The sequence below is a fragment of the Panthera tigris genome, chromosome A3, assembly GCF_018350195.1.
Source record: "Panthera tigris isolate Pti1 chromosome A3, P.tigris_Pti1_mat1.1, whole genome shotgun sequence".
NCBI lineage: Eukaryota > Metazoa > Chordata > Mammalia > Carnivora > Felidae > Panthera > Panthera tigris.
Window position 1 is genome coordinate 45,206,367 of NC_056662.1, and position 20,648 is coordinate 45,227,014.

At 39.4% G+C, this 20,648-nt stretch overlaps 1 protein-coding gene across 8 annotated transcripts in view; it reads right to left on the reverse strand.

Annotated features, from left to right (window-relative positions):
- RALGAPA2 (Ral GTPase activating protein catalytic subunit alpha 2) overlaps positions 1-20,648 on the reverse strand; it is a 322,541-nt gene that overhangs the window by 217,634 nt on the left and 84,259 nt on the right. For all 8 annotated transcript variants that reach the window (XM_042980989.1, XM_042980987.1, XM_042980988.1 and 5 more), the window contains 3 exons: positions 20,131-20,358; positions 4,572-4,739; positions 3,125-3,262 (listed from right to left, as the gene is read on the reverse strand). In XM_042980989.1, coding sequence (XP_042836923.1) covers positions 3,125-3,262; positions 4,572-4,739; positions 20,131-20,358 — 534 coding nt within the window. The remainder of the gene's footprint in view (positions 1-3,124; positions 3,263-4,571; positions 4,740-20,130; positions 20,359-20,648) is intronic.

Here is a 20,648-nt window from a genome sequence, read left to right on the forward strand (position 1 = left end):
AACAAATTTTACATTAGAAAGTGTAATTAAACATATGAATCTGAACAAATTTTTCTTAAAGATAATGATATTAATTTTCCTCTACCAATGAGTCACCTTTGAGTTATTTCAATTAAGGCAAGTGGTACCAACACATACTCAAGATTTTTTAAAATGCTTCTCTTAGAATCACTTAAACAACTGAGACCCCTGAAAGACCTTTCCTTAGAAAAAAATTATTAATGCATATTAACATTGCAACTTTAGAAAACGTATGAATCGGAAAAGGTTTTGAAGGCTTCTTTTTGACATTCCTTCATGGGAAAAGGGGGAAAAGACAAGGTAGGCTCACTACCTCTGGGTGAGACATTTGGAGGTGGGGGAGGGGGAGAGGAAGACGAGCAGTGATTGGCCAGTGGCTGGAGAAAAACATCTGATTGTTGTTGGACCTCCCAGAACATGAACTCCGCTGGCAGTAAGCATGGCCAGCAGCATACAACAGAGGTGCAGACCTCCAGGGGCTCTAGGGAGCCAGGAAATGGCCAAAGCCACGTGATCGACACTGCATAGCTTCTTGGTGCATATGTTTTTAATATGAGAACTTAATAGGTAGTAAGATATAAAACCTAAGTGAGTTCTCACAATAAAAACAGGTCTTAAAAAATTTAATCAGCCAACCACTCTATACTCTGCCTCAGACCTTTAGGATTCCAGTTCACTGTCCCCTTCTGTCAGTGGTATTTCAGTAGAAAACTGTGAGAAGCATGCATCTAGGCTGTTATGCAGTAAGTTACTGCTTGGGGCACTACAGGAATATAACACTGTGTTACCGCTGACAAAGATGACACCAGTGACCCCTCAATGTAGGAGATTCTGAGTTGTCAGTCTGGTGATGACTGGATAGATGGATGTGTACCATCTATCTAGATCCTATGCTTTTTAAGTCTCCTTTGTATTCAACAGTACAAACTCAAAGGATCTACTTCTCTGGCTCACCTGTAGATGAAACTCATTAACACAACATCTCAAAATGGATGTACAAACTGACTAGAGAGATTAAAATAAACGCGCTCAAAAGTCAAGTGGGTGAACTAAAATGTTGAGAACCTATAAGATTATCTTATGCAAGACTAGAAAGGTGTTATGACCCAATTTTTTAGAAAGATTACTAAATAAGCACTATAAAAGTTGATAATGGATGATAACAGCAATTGCAAATAATTTACTAGCCCTCAAGTGGGGAAAAGGAAAACAAAGAAGTTTCTGACTAACCAACTATAGTGATTTTAGTGTAATTTTAGTGGCTGTCTTTTTTGAAGTACATCATAGATGATCCATTGCAAGACAGATCCTTTTAACTCAATGTATTTGGCTTCTCGATTTGAATTTGAAACTTTGCATATTCCCAAGTAAAAGTGAGGAGTCTTCATATGTTATACACTTCTTTCATTTTATTTTTTAAAAAAGATCAAAATGCCAGGTCCATGAATATTTCTTACTACCATGTTAGTATTGGTTAAGGTAAAAATAAAGAAAAAAGGGGCACCTGGGTAGCTCTGTTGGTTAAGCATCCAACTCTCGGTTTCAGCTCAGGTCATGATCTCACTTTTCGTGAGATGGAGCCCTGCGTCGGACTCTTTGCCAACAGTGTGGAGCCTGCTTGGGTTCTCATTCTCCCTCTCTCTCTGCCCCTCCCCTGCTCATGCTCTCTCTCAAAAATAAATACATAAACTTAAAAAAATAAAAAAAAATTAATATGTTCAAATTGTACTTGTAAACAGCAACTGCAGAAGAAGATGATCTTATCAAACCTGCCATTTGGCCATTTTTTCCTAACAAAGCAAGTAAAGGAGCAAAAATGTTGGACACAAAGAGAACAAAAATAGCTACTATAAAAAAAAAAAACAACAACCAAAAATAGCTACTATAATCCAAACTAAACATTTTAAAAATTATTGTGCTATAATCAAGTGGAATTTTTGTTTCTTGGTTCAGCCAAGTAGATGTAACTTAGCCTTTCAGAAAACAAATTAACACTCTTCTGAACCTAGGGAGACACTGGCAGTGGAATGGCTAATGACAGCAAATGGCAACCTACTTGGAGGACAAGGGCTAACAAGGGACACAGGGAAGGGACTCCTACACATACTTCTCTGCTGGCAGAGGGGGGAAGGGGAGGGGGGGCACAGATTATACTACCGACTGGCACCAAAGCTCTTTGAAGCTACTCAAGTAAAATCATCTTGTTTTTTTTTTTTTTAGTTAATTTAAAATTATTTGCTGATTTTCATTGAAAAATGAGAAAATTCAATAGTTATAGTAAACTGCTAATGAATTTGAAGCAAAAAGGGTTTCATGATAAGAAATCCTATCAAGAGACAGATGACAGAAGCAGTGTCAGCAAAAACCCGGCAACACACAATCCATGCCCGTGCCATCACCAGACCTCATGCCTGGCCTCTGTGTGGGAGGCCTAACTGGACACAACTAGAAAGGTGAGTATGGGGGGGAGGATGAGGCACCAGGGAGCAGAGGAAACAGATGCACTCTGTGTTTTCACTTATACTCCTAACAATCTTTACCCTAGATGGACCCAAGAGGTAATCTCCTCATCCCCATTTCTGAGATAAAATCCTGAGGTCTGGGATAGGATTAAGTGATCAGCCAAAGTTTCTCTTTCCAATGTTCCCAAATGGCATTTGTTCTATTGGTTATATATTCATTCAGATAAATATCTAAAAACTGGAGCATTTTTTTATCATTCTTCATAAACAGGCAATTTTTAAGAATAATATTCCTTTTAAGACTATATAATCATCATGATTATCTTTCAAATTAGAGTCCAGGTCACTGACTAACTACCCATATGTGTTCAGAAAATATTTTTTTCAGATTGAGATCTCAGCCATTTCACTGCATAACAATCCCTCTGAAGAAACTGCAACCCACTCGTAGGTCTCCTTTGACTAGAGAAAGATCTGTACAAACTGAAGGTAAGAAATCAGGAAGAAAACTCAGAGAACTTGAGAGCGGTTTACTGACAGATGGCTAAATATATCACCATACTTTATATGTCACTATCGCAATAAACAAATGTTCAGTGGACTCCAACTGGGGGCCTTTATGTCTCCTGCCAGATGCATACCTGCAGCATAGCCTGGGCCCCGGCTTTCACGTTCTTATTTTCCTCTTCTGTCACACAGCCTCTGCTCACTGCACTCGTGAAGGAGTATGTGCGTCCCCAACTGGAAGAGCGCTTATGACGGGAACTTTCCGAGGAGGTCTTCAGAAGATAAAAATCAGTTAACAGAGGGGGAAGAAGCACATGTTCGCATATTTAATTCCTTACACTCACCAAAATTCATGAGAATGTAGGTTTTAGTAGGGCAAGATTTTTTCCATTTTGTTCACCACCTCCAGTACCTAACTAAAACAGTGCCTAGCATTTAGTATATGCTGAATAAATAAAGGTCCAGACTGAATGAGCCTGTAACACAGACCTTTAAAATGTGTGATAAATTCCATTTGTCTATCTATTTGTCTTGGCCTCATGACTAGTTATTAAAATGATTTCACCAATATTGAAAAATTAAAACTATGGAATTAATATAGATATTTAAAAGTGATATGCCTTCGGCCGCAAATATTTTTAAATTTTTTCTTTCAACGTTTTTTTATTTATTTTTGGGACAGAGAGAGACATAGCATGAACGGGGGAGGGTCAGAGAGAGAGGGAGACACAGAATCGGAAACAGGCTCCAGGCTCCGAGCCATCAGCCCAGAGCCTGACGCGGGGCTCGAACTCACGGACCACGAGATCGTGACCTGGCTGAAGTCGGACGCTTAACCGACTGCGCCACCCAGGCGCCCCTGCAAATATTTTTAAATGTTTGTTGTTAATTGCTACAACAAACACCCACTTTTAGAAATAATTTATCAGACTAGATTTCAAAATAGCATGCCAGATATATAAATATGGTATTAAGTTTCTTTTGTGTCTCAGGAAGAGGTCCCACTGTTTCATTTTAGATTTCTCCAGCTACTAGCGTTACCTAACCAGGACTAAAAGTTCCATTCACATAGCACCCACTCTGAAGACAGCAGCCAGCCCTGTAGTGAGGCTTATTTATGGAGGAGACAACACTCATTATTGGGTTAGTCCTTGTAAGTGTGTTAACATCCTAACTGCTGTAGAACAGTCCACTGCACGAGAAAAGGCTGCCCAATCATTCTAAATTGAGTTTCTCATATGCTATTTATTTAAACACGTCAATACTTAGGCAGTGACATTTTCAGTCTCATACAGAAACCCGTAAAATACGATGGTTTATAAAACAGCTCCGAGCAATACTGAATAACGAAGCTGAGATATACACATGGACTTAGCCTGAAGGTTAGGAGATGACCTTGAACAGAGCACAGCAGCAGCCTCACTGAAACGGGTCCTCAGGGAACTCAGCAACTGGAGAGCATCAGCTATGACAAAAGAGATCCACCTGCCTGTGTCCTACTGACTGGCCCCTTGGCTGACCAGGTATACTTTGCTATAATATGTGTATTCCCAGCTGAAATAACTGGTGATAACATATTACCTCTTTGCTCTCAGTCTCTAAAAATCCTAGTTTCTCGGCATCTTCTTGGGCAACGTCTTTTTTATCTGGTTCTTCCATGAACACAGGTTTGTCCTGGAGGATCCACTTTCGGTACACTTGAACTACCTTCCTTGTTACAGCTATGTCACAGGAAGGCAACAAGAATGCCTAAAAGGAAAAAAAAGAAGACTCTCTTTAACTCCACACCAGCTCAGATCACTATAGAGCCACATAATAGACATTTCCAGTCAGCACCAATTTCAGATTTTCCTCTGAAAGTTACGGGGCCAGGTATTTTTGTGCACACCAAACTTGTCTGAGGAAAAAAAGCATTTCCATAATTGGGCCAGAAAAAAACATGATGCAACTTAAAATTAACTTCTGTATTCTGAATAAGTTTTTCACAAAATAACGACCATGCATACATACACAGATATGCTATTTGGCTATATAAACACTATACAACTGGGAACCTTTCCCAATGAATCAAAAACCGATTATAAGACAGCCATCATACCACTGCAGCCAGCTGCAGCCAAGTGTCACCCCTCTTCCCAGCTCCATGTTCAGGGATGTTGTGCTGGTGACAAAGGGAATATTTACAACACAGAAGTTGGCAAATGCTGCCAATTTAGAGCTTTTCTTTTTTCTTTTTTTGGCTTTTCCCTTTCCTTGACTTTCCCTTCCTTCTTTCTTTTCTTCCTCTCTCCCTCCCACCCTACCTTCCTTTATTAAGAGCCAATTGTTCAACATTCACCAGCACACCAGTGAGTACAGACACCAACGTTAACAAGAGCCCCTTGTGCACACTTATGTGGACTTTGTAACATTACCAAATCTCCTATACATATGCACTAAGAATTTTGATTTAATATAAGATTCCAAAAATACAAACAAAAAGCTAAAGGGAAAATGTATTTCCTTTTGAGTATCTGCTCTAAGGAATATTTCTGTCTGAGGGGTGAACACAAAGGAAAAGTATTCAATACTACAACAAATGCTTTCATTCCATAGATGAGGCATTAAGATGAGACCCAGAACACCTGAGATATTTTCCCAGGGTTACAAAGTTAGCTAGCAATGATTCTAGGTTTTGATATCAAGGTTCAGAGATTTAATACTGTCCTTAATGTTCATGAAACAGGATGCAGTTACAGGCAGATTACAGTGTAACAAAGGTTTAGGCAATATACAAATTTCCATAGATGGTGGTTATGTCACATCAAATTCCAGAATAAAGGAATCTGTGTTACAAGACTGCAACATATCAATGTAACAAATATTCTGACTTGTATCTCAAGAAAGATCAACAAAGACAGGGTGCCTGGGTGGCTCAATTGGTTGAGTATCTGACTTTGGCTCAGGTCATGATCTCACGGTCTGTGAGTTCCAGCCCTGCATCAGGCTCTATGCTGACAGCTCAGAGCCTGGAGCCTGCTACAGATTCTGTGTCTCCCTCTCTCTCTGCCTCCGCCCCCAATCTCTGTCTGTCTGTCTCTCTCTCAAGAATAAATAAACATTAGTTTATTTTTCTAAAAAAGAAAGATCAACAAAGACAAAGAAGAGTATGACAAGGTACAATGGTGTCTGACTCCAATTTTGTTCCAAAATTTTATTACAAATATTTTCACACATACAAAAATGTTGAAATAGTTTTACAGTGAATACCCATATATTACCTCCTAGATTCTACCATTAGCATTTGCTAGATTTGTTTACTACACATCTGTCTAACTACCCTTATCTTTCCTTCTTTCAATACATTTTATTTTTGATGAATTTCAAAGAAATCTGCAGACATCAGTTCATTTCACCCTTAAACATTTCAACATGCATATCGCTGACTAGAGTTCAAAATTTGTTATGGGGCCTTGGTTAAGATGGCGGAGCAGAAGGGGGGCCCTATGCTTGCTTCATCCCTCAAACACAGCTAGATAAATATCAAATCATTCTGAACACCCAAGAAATCAACCTGAATGTCGAGAGAACAGAGGTAGTAAAGAAAACACATCATGGAAAATAGGAGCTTCAGAAACTTAATTCCAGGGAAAAAAGAATCATGGTGCTGCAGAGGGGAGGGAAACTTGATCTCTGAAAGGAGAGAAAGAGATAGAGAGAAAGTAGCACCCAGGGGATTGCACAAGAGAAACACTTCCCCAACACGACTGACTAAGAAAACCAGAGCAGCTGATTATTAGTGGCAAGTTTTTACATACAGCAGGGCTCTAAGTCTGAAGTTTTAGAAGTCTGCACCACTGCTGGGCAGAGCCTGTCAGGCATAGTGATGCTCCTGTGGGAAAGGAGGGCAGAGGCCTGGGAGCAAACCGTGTGCTTTGAGGATCTCCTGGGTCACACTGGGAGAGACAGTTTCCCTTACCGGAGTGCATTTGGGAGAGGCAGCAAGACTCTCAAGGGACAAAAGAGCTGGCAGGCGCTGGCAGCTGTGCTGCGCCGTTCATTAGCATAGGAACAGAGACACCAGCCAAAGACAGCAAACCCTGATGCCAGCTTTGAGACACCACGTGATTGTGCAACTGCTTTTCTGGGATTAATCAGCACTAGTCACAGTGTGGTGAGATGCTCCCCCAAAGGATAAGCATAGGTCTGTGCCATGCCATGTACCTAAAATTTGGAGTTTTGAAACCTAATCAGGTGCTTGAGATAAAACACAGGGGTACTGTGCTGCCTGGCCAGCACACAGCTCAGACACAGAGAGAGTGAAGGCACGATCTAATGGAAGCCAAGGACACAAGACAGGTGATGGTTTGCTCTTCAATGAGGGCTTCCTGAACAGCGGCAGGTGCAAACTACCTGCTCAGGAACAAGAGAGTGGGGTGACGCCATTTTCATCTCCTGCCCACCAGCACTGACCAACCTCAGTAAGCAACACAGCACCTCCCATGGAGGCTGGAGCCACTTACACCAAGCTTCACCCCACTGTGCCCTGCAGGTGCATCTTTACTAGGGCAAGTTAGCCTGACAACCAGTGCAGCAGGCGCCTCCCCCAGAAGAACAGCAAAACCCCTTGCATGCATGAAGTCTACTGACCATAGAGTGCTCCAGGATCAGGCTTATTTTAACAAGCAGATCAAAGCACACCTACTTAAAACATCATAAACTAAATAGGGTCCAATAACTTCACACTTCAGGTAAGGAGAAAATTCTGCAAAGGACTGACCTGAGGGAAAGAGCAGACAAAACACAATACACACTGTGAAACACTTCCTAAAATGCCAGGCCCTGGAAAGTATAGAACCCCTTCTTAATTATAGCCATTACTCTCAGTAGCAGGAATATAACAGGCTTTCCTAATACATAAAAGAACAGTGACTTAGACAAAATGACATGAATAGAGGCAATCACCCCAAAGGAAAGAACAAGAGGTCATGGCCAGGGATTTAATCAAAGCAGATATAAGTAATATGCCTGAATCAGATTTTAAAACAATTATAAGGATACTAGGTGGGCTTGAGAAAAACACAGAAGACACTAGACAATCCCTTATTGCAGAGATAAAACAACTAAAAGCTAGTCAGGCTGAAGTAAAAATGGTATAAGTGAGATGCAAAACCAACTGGATGAAATGACAACAAGATGGACAAAGCAGAGGAACAAATCAGTGATTGAGAAGATAAAATTATGAAAAATAATAAGGCTGAAAATAAGAGGAAAAGAAAAGTAGTGGACCCACAAATGTAGATTTAGGGAACTCAGCAACTCCATAAAGCATATCAACATTCATATTGTAGGAGTCCCAGAAGAAGAAGAGAGGGAAAAGGGGGCAGAAGGTTTATTTGAGCAAATTATAGCTGAAAACTTCCCTAATCTGGGGAAGGAAACAGATACTGAAATCCAAGAGGCACAAAGAACTCCCACCAAAATCAATAAAAGCTGGCCAACACCAAGACATATCGCAGTAAAATTTACAAAATACACAGACAAGGAAAGAATCCTGAAAATCAGCAAGGGAAAAAAGTCCTTAACCTACAAGGGAAGAAAAACCAGGTTCAAAGCAGATCTCTCCACAGAAACTTGGCAGGCCAGAAGGGAGTGGCATGATATACTGAATATGTTGAATAGGAAAGATATACAGCCAAGAATACTTTAGCCAGCAAAGCTGTCATTCAGAATAGAAGGAGAGATAAAGAGTTTCCCAGCCAAACAAACACTAAAGGAGTTTGTGACCACTAAACCAGGCTTACAAGAAATATAAAGGGTACTCTTTGAGTGAGAAAGAAAGGCCAAAAGCAACAAAGTCTTGAAAGGAACAGAGAACATCACCATACACACCAACTTTACACATAAAACAATGGCACCAAATTCATATCTGTCAATAATCACTTTACATGTAAATGGAATAAATGCCCCAATTAAAAGATATAGGATATCAGAATGGACAAAAAACAAGATCTATATGCTGCCTATAAGAGACTCACTTTAGACCTAAAGACACCTGCAGATTGAAAGTGAGGGAATGGAAAACCATCTATTATGCTAAAGAGCATCAAAAGAAAGCCAGCATAGCCATACTCATATCAGAAAAACTAGATTTTATATTTATTTATTTTTGAAAGACAAAGAGAGAGCACAGGGCAGGGGCAGGGGGGTGGACAGAGACAGAATGGACACAGAATCCGAAGCAGGCTCCAGACTCTGAGCTGTCAGCACAGAGCCGGACGTGGGGCTAGAACTCACAAACCATGAGATCATGACCTGAGCCGAAGTTGGACGCTTAACCAACTGAGCCACCCAGGTGCCTCCAGAAAAACGAGATTTTAAACCAAAGGCTGTAACAAGAGTTGAAGAAGGGCACTATATCATAATTATGGCATCTACTCAATGAGAATGTCTAGCAATTGTAAGTCTCATGCCCCCAACTTGGAAGTGCCCAAATACATATCAATTAATAACAAACATAAATAAAATCATCGATAATAATGTAATAAAAGTAGGGAACTTTAACATCCTACTTAGAGCAATGGACAGATCATCTAAGCAGAAAACCAACAAGGAAATAATAGCTTTGAATGACACATTGGACCAGATGGACTTAACAGATATATACAGAACATTTCATGCTAAAGCAGCAGAATACAGATTTTTTTTAAGTTCATATGGAACATTCTCCAGAATAGATCACATACTGGGTCACATATCAGCCCTCAACAAGTACAAAAAGATTGAGATCACACCATGCTTATTTTCAGATCACAACACTATGAAACTTGAAGTCAACCACAAGAAAAAATGTGAAAAGAACACAAATACATGGAGGTTAAAGAACATCCTACTAAAGAATGAACAGATTAACCAGGATATTAAAGAAGAAATTTTAAAAAACACATGGTAGCTAATGAAAATGAAAACCCAACAGTCCAAAACCTTTGGGATGCAGCAAAGGCAGTCCTAAGAGGGAAGTCTATTGTAATACAGGCCTACCTCAAGAAGCAAGAAAAGTCTCAAATATACAACCTAGCCTTACGCCTAAATAAGCTAGAAAAAAGAACAGAAAATAAAACCTAAAGCCAGTGGAAGAAGGGAAATAATAAAGATTAAAGTAGAAATAAATAATGTCTACTGTCACCATTATTATTTAACATAGTACTGGAAGTCCTAGGCTCAGCAATCAGACAACACAAAGAAATAAAAGGCATCCAAATTGGCAAGGAAGAAGTCAAACTTTCACTATTAACAGATGACATGATACTCTATGTAGAAAATCCGAAAGACTCCACCAAAAAATTGCTAGAACTTATACATGAATTCTGCAAAGTCACAGGATATTAAATCAGTGTACAGAAATCTGTTGCATTTCTATATGCCAATAATGAAGCAGCAAAAAGAGAAATCAAGGAATCAATCCCATTTACAACTGCACCAAAAACAACAAGATATCTAGGAGTAAACCTAACCAAAGAGGTAAAAGATCTGTACTCTGAAAACTATAGAACACCTACGAAGGAAATTGAAGAGGACACGAAGAAATGGAAAAGTATTCCATGCTCATGACTTGAAGAACAAATACTGTTCAAATAGAACTATCCAACGCAATCTACACATTTAATGCAATCCCTATAAAACACCACTGGCATTTTTCACAGAGCTAAAAAAAACAATCCTAAAATTTGTATGGAGCCACAAAAGATCCCAAATAGTCAAAACAACCTTGAAAAAGAAAAGCGAAGCTGGAGGTACCACACTTCCAGACTTTAAGCTATATTAAAAAGCTGTAGTCATCAATACAGTTTGGTACTGGCACAAAAACAGACACAAAGATCGATGGAACAGAATAGAAAACTCAGAAATGGACCCACAACCATATGGCCAACTAATCTTCAACAAAGCAGGAAATGAATATCCAATGGAAAAAAAGACAGTCTCTTCAACAAATGGTGTTGGGAAAACTGGACATTTTTCCAAAGAAGACATAAAGATGGCTATCAGACACATGAAAAGATGTTCAACATCACTCATCATCAGGGAAATACAAATCAAAACCATGATGAGATACCAACTCACACCTGTCAGAATGGCTATAATTAACAACACAGGAAAACGACAGATGTTACACTGTTGGTGGGAATGCAAACTGGTGCAGCCACTCTGGAAAACAGAATGGAGGTTCCTCAAAAAGTTAAAAATAGAACTACCCTATGACCCAGAAACTGCACTACTAGGTGTTTACCTAAAAGATACAAAAATACAGATTTGAAGGGGCACATGCACCCTGATGTTTATAGCAGCATTATCAACAATAGCCAAACTATGGAAAGAGCCCAAAAGTACATCAACTAATGAATGTGGTATATATACATAAAGAAGATATGGTACATATGTGTGTGTGTATATATACATGCTCACATATGTATGTACCTACACACACATACTGGAATATTATTCAGCCATCAAAAAGAATGAAATCTTGCCATTAGTATCGATGTGGATGGAGCTAGAGTGTATTACACTAAGCAAAATAAATCAGTCCAAGAAAGACAAATACTATATGATTTCACTTATATGTGGAATTTAAGAAACAAAACAGATGGACATAGAGGAAGGAAAAAAGAGAAAGAGAGGGAAGCACACCATAAGAGACTCTTAACTAGAGAGAACAAACTGAAGGTTGAGGTGGGCTAAATGGGTTATGGGTATTAAGGAGGGAACTTGTTGTGATTAGCACTGGGTGTTACACGTAAGTGATGAATCACTAAATTCTATGCCTGAAACCAATTTTACCATATATGTTAACTAACTGAATTTAAGTAAAAACTTGAAAAGAAAAAACTTTGTTTATGGTACTTTAAGTAAAATTTATAAATAACAAAAAGCACGAATCTTAAGTGGACCACGTGATGACTTTTGACAAATGTAGACAACTACATAACCCAAATCCAAAATCAAGGTATACTATGTTACTCTCTTCCCAAGAAGCAAACAGAAATTTTCTTTGGTGAAAAATAAAATCAGGGGTGCCTGAGTGGCTCAGTCAGTTGACTGTCTGACTCTTGATTTCAGTTCAGGTTATGATCCCAGGGTCATGGGATCAAGCCCCACATTGGGCTCTGTGTTGAGCACAGAGCCTGCTTAAGATCCTCTCTCTCCCTCTTTCTCACTCATGCTCTCTCTCTCTCTCTCTTAAATAAAAACATTTAAAAAAAGAAAATAAAATCATAGTAAAACCCAAATTATTTGTGCAGTATGGTTAATATGATATGTAGCTTATTAATTAAAAAATCCAAAATATGAGAAAAGAAGCCTATATTAACAAAACCACAATAAAAAACAAACAATACTTCACCTGTTGGGATGAGCACTGGGTGTTGTATGGAAACCAATTTGACAATAAATTATATTTAATATAAAGAAAATAATAAACACATAGGAGATCAGGATAAAGAAAGTTTCAAAAAGAAGTGTAAATGTAATTGAAAAACAAAATAACCAAAATTTAAAACTCAGTCTATATGGGTTGACAACAGAATGGACATGGCTGAAAACTGGATAAAAAATCAGAAGGAAACCAAAATGAAACACAGCAAGACAAAAGATGGCTAACTCAGAAGGCAAGGGAAGAGAGAGAACACAATGAAAAGGTTATCCTATGCATGGCTGCTGATGCAGAAGGAAAGATTGGCAAAAGGGGGCAGAAATAATATTGAGGAAAGAATGGCTGAGAATTTTGCTGAAATTGGTAAGAGATACCCACAGATTCAAGAGTCAAAAAAAAAAACACCCCAAAAACAAAAGCAGGGTAAATACAGAGCATATTACAGTAAAACAGCTGAAAATCAAGAACAATCAGAAAATCTTAAAAGCCGCCAGAGGAAAAAATGAACATCTCCTTTAAAGGAGCAACCACATGACCTAGCATGGCTTTTCAAGGAAACAATCGAACAAATATCCAATGTGCAGAGAGGAAATAGCTGCCAATGTAGAATTCAGTATCCAGAAAACATGCACTTCTAAAATGAAAGCAAAACAGAAATTTTCAGATAAGAAAATGAGAAAAACTTTTACTAGGAGATCTAACTTAAAAGTTATTATTCTTTAAATTTTTTTTAATGTTTATTTATTTTTGAGAAAGAGAGAGAGCAGGGGAGGGGCAGACAGAGAGGGAGACACAGAATCTGAGGCAGGCTTCAGGCTCTGACCTGTCAGCATAGAGCCTGATGTGGGGCTTTGAACTCATGAGACATGAGATCATGACCTAAGCTGAAGTTGGACGCTTAACCAACTGAGCTACCCAGGCACTCCTTAAAAGTTATTCTTTAGGCAGAAAGAAAATAATCTTGGGCCAGAAATTAGTAAAGAGATAAAATGTAATAAAAGGGTAATTATTTGGATGAATCTAAATGAATGCAATGTACATATTAATATATGTGAACAAAAAGAATAAAACTGGGCAAAATAATAATAGGGTAAACAACTGATACACTTAAACCCTCTATATAACCTTTGTTTTCCACTCCCAGTATGGTATCCAATAAAGTACAAAATATTTAACACTTTGTTATAAGCTAGGCTTTGTGTTAGATGACTTTGCCCAACTGTAGGCTAAGGTAAGTATTCTGAGCATGTTTAAGGTAGACAAGACTAAGCTATGATGTTTGGTAGGTTAGGAGTATTAAATGCATTTGTGACTTAAGATATTTTCAACTTATGATGGACTTATCAGGACATAATCGCATCATGAGTTGAAGCAGATCTGTACATAGCAGGGGCATATGAACTGGAAAGGAGTAAATGGAACTAGAGTACATACTTATGGGATAAAAGTTGAAACTACCTTAAATTAGGGATGTGAACAATTAAAATATTACAAATGAGTGTAAAAATACCAACAAGAGTAGAAAAATGGGATGCTAAAACAACCAGCCTGAGAGACTTCAAAACAACTAGAAAGCAGAAAGTAAAACAGTAAACTTAAACACAATTACAACAGTTGTTATGTCAAATATAAAGGGAATAATGCTCCAATTAAAAGACGGAAACGTGGGCCACCTGGGTGGCTCAGTTGGTTAAGCATCTGACTTCGACTCAGATCATGATCTCACAGTCCATGAATTCGAGACCCATGTTGGGCTCTGTGCTGACAGCTCAGAGCGTGAAGCCTGCCTCAGATTCTGTGTTTCCCTCTCTGTCTGCCCTTCCCCTCTGACTCACTCTCTCCCTCTCAAAAATAAACATTAAGAAAAAATCTTAAAGACAGAAATGATACAGTTTGATTTTAAAAGCTATTAAAATGACTATACACCATTTATAAGAGGACATCCAAAACATACGGATTTGGGATAGTTGAAAGTACAAAGTTAGAAAGATATACCATGCTACACTAACCAAAAGCAAACTGGTAGAGCTTTATTCAGAATAGGCAGGGCCCCTGGGTGGCTCAGTTGGTTGAGCGTCCGACTTCAGTTCAGATCATGATCTTACCGCTCGTGAGTTCGAGCCCCGTGTCAGGCTCTGTGCTGAGAGCTCCGAGCCTGGAGCCTGCTTCAGATACTGTGTATGTCTCTCTCTCTGCCCCTACCCTGCTCACACTCTGTATCTCTCTCTCAAAAATAAATAAACATTAAAAAATTAAAAAAAAAAAAAGAATAGGCAAGATTGGGGCACTGGGGTGGCTCAGTTGGTTAAGTGTCTGACTTCAGCTCAGGTCATGATCTCTCAGTTTGTGGGTTTGAGCCCCGCATCAGGCTCTATGCTGACGGCTCAGAGCCTGGAGCCTGCTTCAGATTCTATGTCTCCCTTTCTTTCTGCCCCTCCCCTGCTTGTGCTCTCTTTCTCTCAAAAATAAACATTAAAAAAAAAAAAAAAAAAAGAATAGGCGAGATTGACTCTGAGGAAAAAGAAAGCATTATTAGAAATCAAGAGAAAAAATTCTTATAGATGAAAGATTCAATTCAAAGGAACATACAACATTTGTACTGAGACTAATAATTTTGCCTCAAATATATATACATAGCTAATACTGACTGACTTTGAAGAAGAAAATAGACCAATCCACAGTCAGAATAGGATATTCTCAGTAACTTGCAGAACAGTAGACAAAAAAATAATGACAGAGGAGAGTGGAATACATGCTTCCTAAGTTCTTGCTGTATTCTCCATGTTTCAACCTCTCATATTTTTCATCTTTATCTCTCTGAGGAACATTCAGGATTATTTCTTCAGATCTGTCATCCCATTTATTCTGTCCTAAACTGTATCTAGTCAACTATTAAGCTTACCCCAATTTGAGGTTCTCCTTTGCTATTTCAATTATTACATTTTTTTTCGTTTTTAGAATTCTATCTTCTTATTCATATCTGCTTAGTCATCTGCTACAATTTCTTATTCCCCAGAAACATTTTCAAGCTTGTCTTTTATTACTTTAAGCATGTTGAAGGTATTCATACTGGAAGTTCTAGAAAAGTTTTTACTTGCACGTTCCTAACTGGAAGAAAGAGCTACCTGAAATTATTATACCTAGCTAAACTGCTATTCATGAGGAAAGACAAAAGGAAAACATTCCTCATCATAAAGAGACTCAGAGAATAGAGCCTCAAAATACCTTGAAAACACCCACTCAGTGACAAAAGAAGGCCATCTAAGAAGTCAATCAAAGCAAGTATTTTAAGACTGAGGACACAAGGAGGAAAGAGTCTATCTAAATTCAGAATTAAGACTAAACAACTCTGCACATTAGGATTCCCACACCAACTACAAATAATGATACATTTATGCTATAAATTTATAATATAATAAAATAAGTAGATGGGGAGAGGAGGCTGAAGAAACTACAAGGCTGATAAGTTCTTCATATTTCTTAAGAAATCTACCATGGTGTAAATCTAAAATTACACCATGCGGCTAAAAAAGTGATTCCAACACCTTAAAGTGATTATAATGTTTTCATTATAGACAAACCTTTTAGTAATTAATATTTTTCATAAAAGAATGTTTATTTGAATTTCAGCAATTCTTTGTTTCACTTTCTTTTCTTCTGTTAAATTCAAATAAAATTCAGAGCTTTTCATTAAAAATGCATTAAGAATCATTAAGAAATAAAGATGCCATGGTCATGAAGTTCTCTGTCAGCCCCTCACCCCCACCCCAGCATTTCTACATACGCTCTCTTGCACCTGCTTTCACCTCAGTCAGCCTCTGTCTGATTTTACCTTTATCTGTCTCTGTCCATGGTTGGCTGCCTTCCTGTCCACCTACACCTGCCTGCCAAATTCTCTGTCTGCCTATCTGTCTGTATCTATGCACCTGTCCCTCTACACCTCCCTGCTCACCTCCATCTCTAGCTGGCCTGTCTACCCCATCTGTCTGCTCTTCTATGCCTGCCTGTCAGTTTGATTATATCTATCAGCTCATCTGTAAGCCCTTCTGTGTGCCAGGCTGCTCTCTGCCTGTTTGTATCCTGCCTTACCCACCACTTCTCTGCCAATCTCTTATCTGTTTATCTACCTAGCCAGGCCAGTAGCCAAATATAAACATATATAAATACCTGGAATGATGCTCTTCTTAAATTAATAGTGAGTAGTGCTTTGAACTTTTTAGACCCATGACCTAAGTAAGCCATTTTATAGAAGGATATACTATTTGTGTATAGTATATACATAAATAAATTTTTTTTTGTAGAAGTTTCACAGAGAAATACTAATCCTTACAACATGCAGTACACTCTGAAATGTTCTGGTCTATTCTATTACATTATTTTAAAAAAATACCAGTTTTTGAAGGGCTGATTTCATGACCTACAAATGGTCACAAAAGGTAGTCTGAAAAACACCAGTAATAAGACAAATTTCCAGTGGAGTGACCCTGAGAACACAACTGCCCTACCTGAAGCTTCTACCATTCACTGCTAGCTGCCTGCTGGGAGTAGCAGTACACTGAGGCTGAATCTCGTCTCTACTGTTACCATCTATTTCCACTGCCTGCAACTCACTGAACCATCCAGTCCAAGGAGACTTGCACAGTTAGCCCCTGCCGCGAGCCACTCTGCCCCCATGGCTCCTCATCTGCATTTATTTTCAGGCCACATACATGGACATCTGATCTTCTGCCACCACCACGTACTGGTCTCCAGTGTACACACACATCTTACCTCCCCACTGAGAACATGCACTTCCTGAATGTACATTTTAAACTTTAATGGCCTTTAGGCTTAAATGTTAATCTTTGAATACTTTAAAACTGAAAAAGAAATCACAAATATGAAGGAAGACACATTTTGCCATCCATAAAAGAAAAATTCATCATTGACCACAAGAGGGCAGTAGAATGCAATGTTAAAACTCCCGTCCCTTCAAAGTGTCTCTACTTCATATTTTAAAATGTGCAACATTCATATTTTAAATTTCACATATATGCTTTCAAATTAGATTTGATGAAGAATATAAAATGTAAAAAAATATTATTTTGGCTTCACAGCACAAAGATGTCTCAGAAGTTCAATCATAAGTAGTCTGCAGTTGCCTACCAGACCCAAGCTACTTCAGAACGGAATTTAGATTGGACTTAGGACTTAAATGGAATTCAGAATTTAGAGCATGCTCTTGCCAGGGGTGAAATACCAATAATGGAGGCAGACAGACTCTGGGTATAAAAAACAATTTACGTAACAAAGGTAAAATCACATCAATTTAGCATGTATCTCTTGTGTAAAATTTAAAAGCTTTGTCAATAATATCTAGCTTTTGTAGTAAGCACTAGCTTCCAAGGGTTCAAAACACTGTTACAAATTGGGGTCTGCAAAATATGTCCTGTCATCCAAATTCAGACCACCACATGATTTTCATAAATAAAGTTCTTTGGGAACACAATCATGTTTATTTGTTACTTGCTGTCCATGGCTGCTTTCTCACTATGAAGGCAGAGCTGAGCAGCTACAACAGAGCCCACGTGATCAATAAAGCCTGAAATATTATCATCTGGTCCTGTACTATATAAAGTATTTGATCTCTATTCTCAATTATATGCCCTCTATGCCCTTGATGATTTCAACTCAAATTGAAGTGTTACCAAGCACCTTCTGCAAGTACAACAGGAACACAACAAGGCAACATTAATGGAGGGAATAGGGTAGATTTTCAAATCATGGACTATTATGATAAAAGAATGTTTCAGCAGCAGGACATGTATAGTCAGATGACACAGCAGGTGTGGGCTCCAAGGAGCACACTGGTCAAAGGAAAAGGAGGGAACAGGAGTGAGAGAGCCCCCTGCATGACTTACCCGGTGACGGTTCACAGAAGGAGCAGGAGACGAGGAGCCCAGGAGGGCTAAAACTACACACATGAACATGAGTCTGCTAAAGAAGCATTCAAGTTGGGAGAAGCTGAGGTTAGGGAAGAAAATAAGCTAAGCTTTGTCCTCATTATCATTAAAACACCTCTTAGAATGTCAGATGAGATCACAAGTGGGCATTTTAAAAGGCAAATGTGGAAATAAGAAGCAAGGTCTGGACAAAAGGCTTGAGTGGCAGTTGCATGTCACCGATGAAGGCCCTAAGGAGGCAAAGTGTGCAGTGACAAAAGAAGAGGCTTAAGCCCAGAACCTTGGTCGACTCCTGCAATTTGGGGTCAAACAAAAAAAAAAAAGGGGGCCAAGAAATGAAGACACAGGAAGTGAGAGGAACCAAAGCAGTGCTGAGCCACAGAATCAGAAAAGTATTTTACAAGGGGAATTTTCACTACAGTTTAAACTAATATTTTCTTAAGTCAAAAATTTTTATTCATTAAAATTCAAAATATTTTAAAACCTCTAGATTGCTGTGGACTATGCTGGGACATTCATTCTTGGTTGATTTTTCTTTAATGAAAGTCTCAGAAGTGAAAGGGGTCAATCACTACCTAGAAGTCTCGCCCCTCCACAAAAAGCTCTTCATGCCACACACGCATCATTCGTGTGCGTGTACACAATCCCTCCTCCCCACCAATAATGGGTCTCTGCCGTTCGAGGGCCTCACCCTCTGGGTGCACGGACTAAACCACTACCCCCCCATCACATGCATATGCCCACAGAAGAGCCAGGTTCTGTTTCCCAGGGCACTAGTACCAAGGTGCAGGTGGCCAGTGGCTCCACCCCACACCACAGAGCTGCTGTTTGCTCCACTGCACTGCAGGTTCTGCTTCCTCTGTCAGAGTTTCTCTAAAGCAGCACTACTGACATTTGGGGCCAGATGTTCTCTGTCATGGGGTAGCAGGGGCCCTGTCCTGTGCTGGTAGGGTGTTTAACAACATCGCTTGCTACTACCCAGTAGATGCCTGTAGCACTGCCCCCTCCCCAGTTGTGACAACCCAACATGTCTCCAGACAGCACCCAATGTCCCCTGGGGGGGCAGAGCCAGCCCCAGTTGTTGTTCAGGGCTGCTAATCGTTGCCTGGACTCTGATCTATGCTGTCTTCTTCCTCACCTGCACCTACTTTCTTGTTTACATTTCTCCTATTCCACCCACCACAGTGTCCACCATAGGTATGCTATGTCAGCGTCTTGGCCTCAGCCCTTGCTTTCCTTTTATTCCTCTCCCCACTCAGCTTATTTCTCTGAAGTCATAAATATTTCTATCATATGCATTATTTGGTGTCATAAATATTTCTATCATATGCATGCCATGCATATGTGTAGGGAAAGTACACGTGTTTGCAGAAACGTCCAGAGAGCTCCCTCGGACCCTGGGAACACCACCAGCCTGAGGCTCTTCTTTGTGATGTTCATTTGTTGCTGAGTATTCAGCAAGGGCTTTCTTCCCACCTACCACTGGGTTTATGGAAGCACAAGGGTATTTGTGGGATGATTTGTTCATATACAGAATTTCCTCTCCATGTGTAGGAATTTTACAAGAACAAAATTTTAAAAAATCCTAAAAGAAAAATATCACAACACTCCACATGACTGAAATTCATAGTGGGATTAGAGGGATAATTATTCAGTCTTGTAATGTAGACCAACACATCCATAGTATTTCTTGCAGTACTATGAGCAAAAGAACAAGAACAAAACTCTTCAATTTCATGAACTTACACCACACACACACACACACACACACACACACACACACACTAACCTGGCGAAAGACTTCGTTCACAAAGTTGACATAACCTCGTGTTGACAAGAGAATCCGCTGCACCATTTCATACACTGTGCGGTGCTCTTCTTCAATACTACAAAGGCTGGAGTTGCTGAGTCTTCGGTCAGACAAGGTGCTGCTGTTGGAATGGTTTCTGTCCTGCTCTGTGGGCCCACCGCCATCCAGCTCCGGTGCTCTCTCTTGCCCCGCACCACCACCAACAGTCTGGAAAAAAGTCATTACCACTTCTGAGAGAGCCTTGTCTTCAACCCTCAAGAACACCCAGTGAACCTGAAGGCTTGTTTCATCTTAAAGAACTCTGGACACCGTCAGCTTAACAGCAAGCTGGACAACAGCATTGCTCGGAGCACAAGGGGTTCCAGGACCTGTACTCACCAATTTTCCAATTCACCAACTAACCCCTCTCCAACTCAGTTATGTTAACAGGAAAACTACTAAATTATTCCAAGGAGGTGAGACTGTGAAAGTCCAGCAACCTACAAACTTTAATTTAC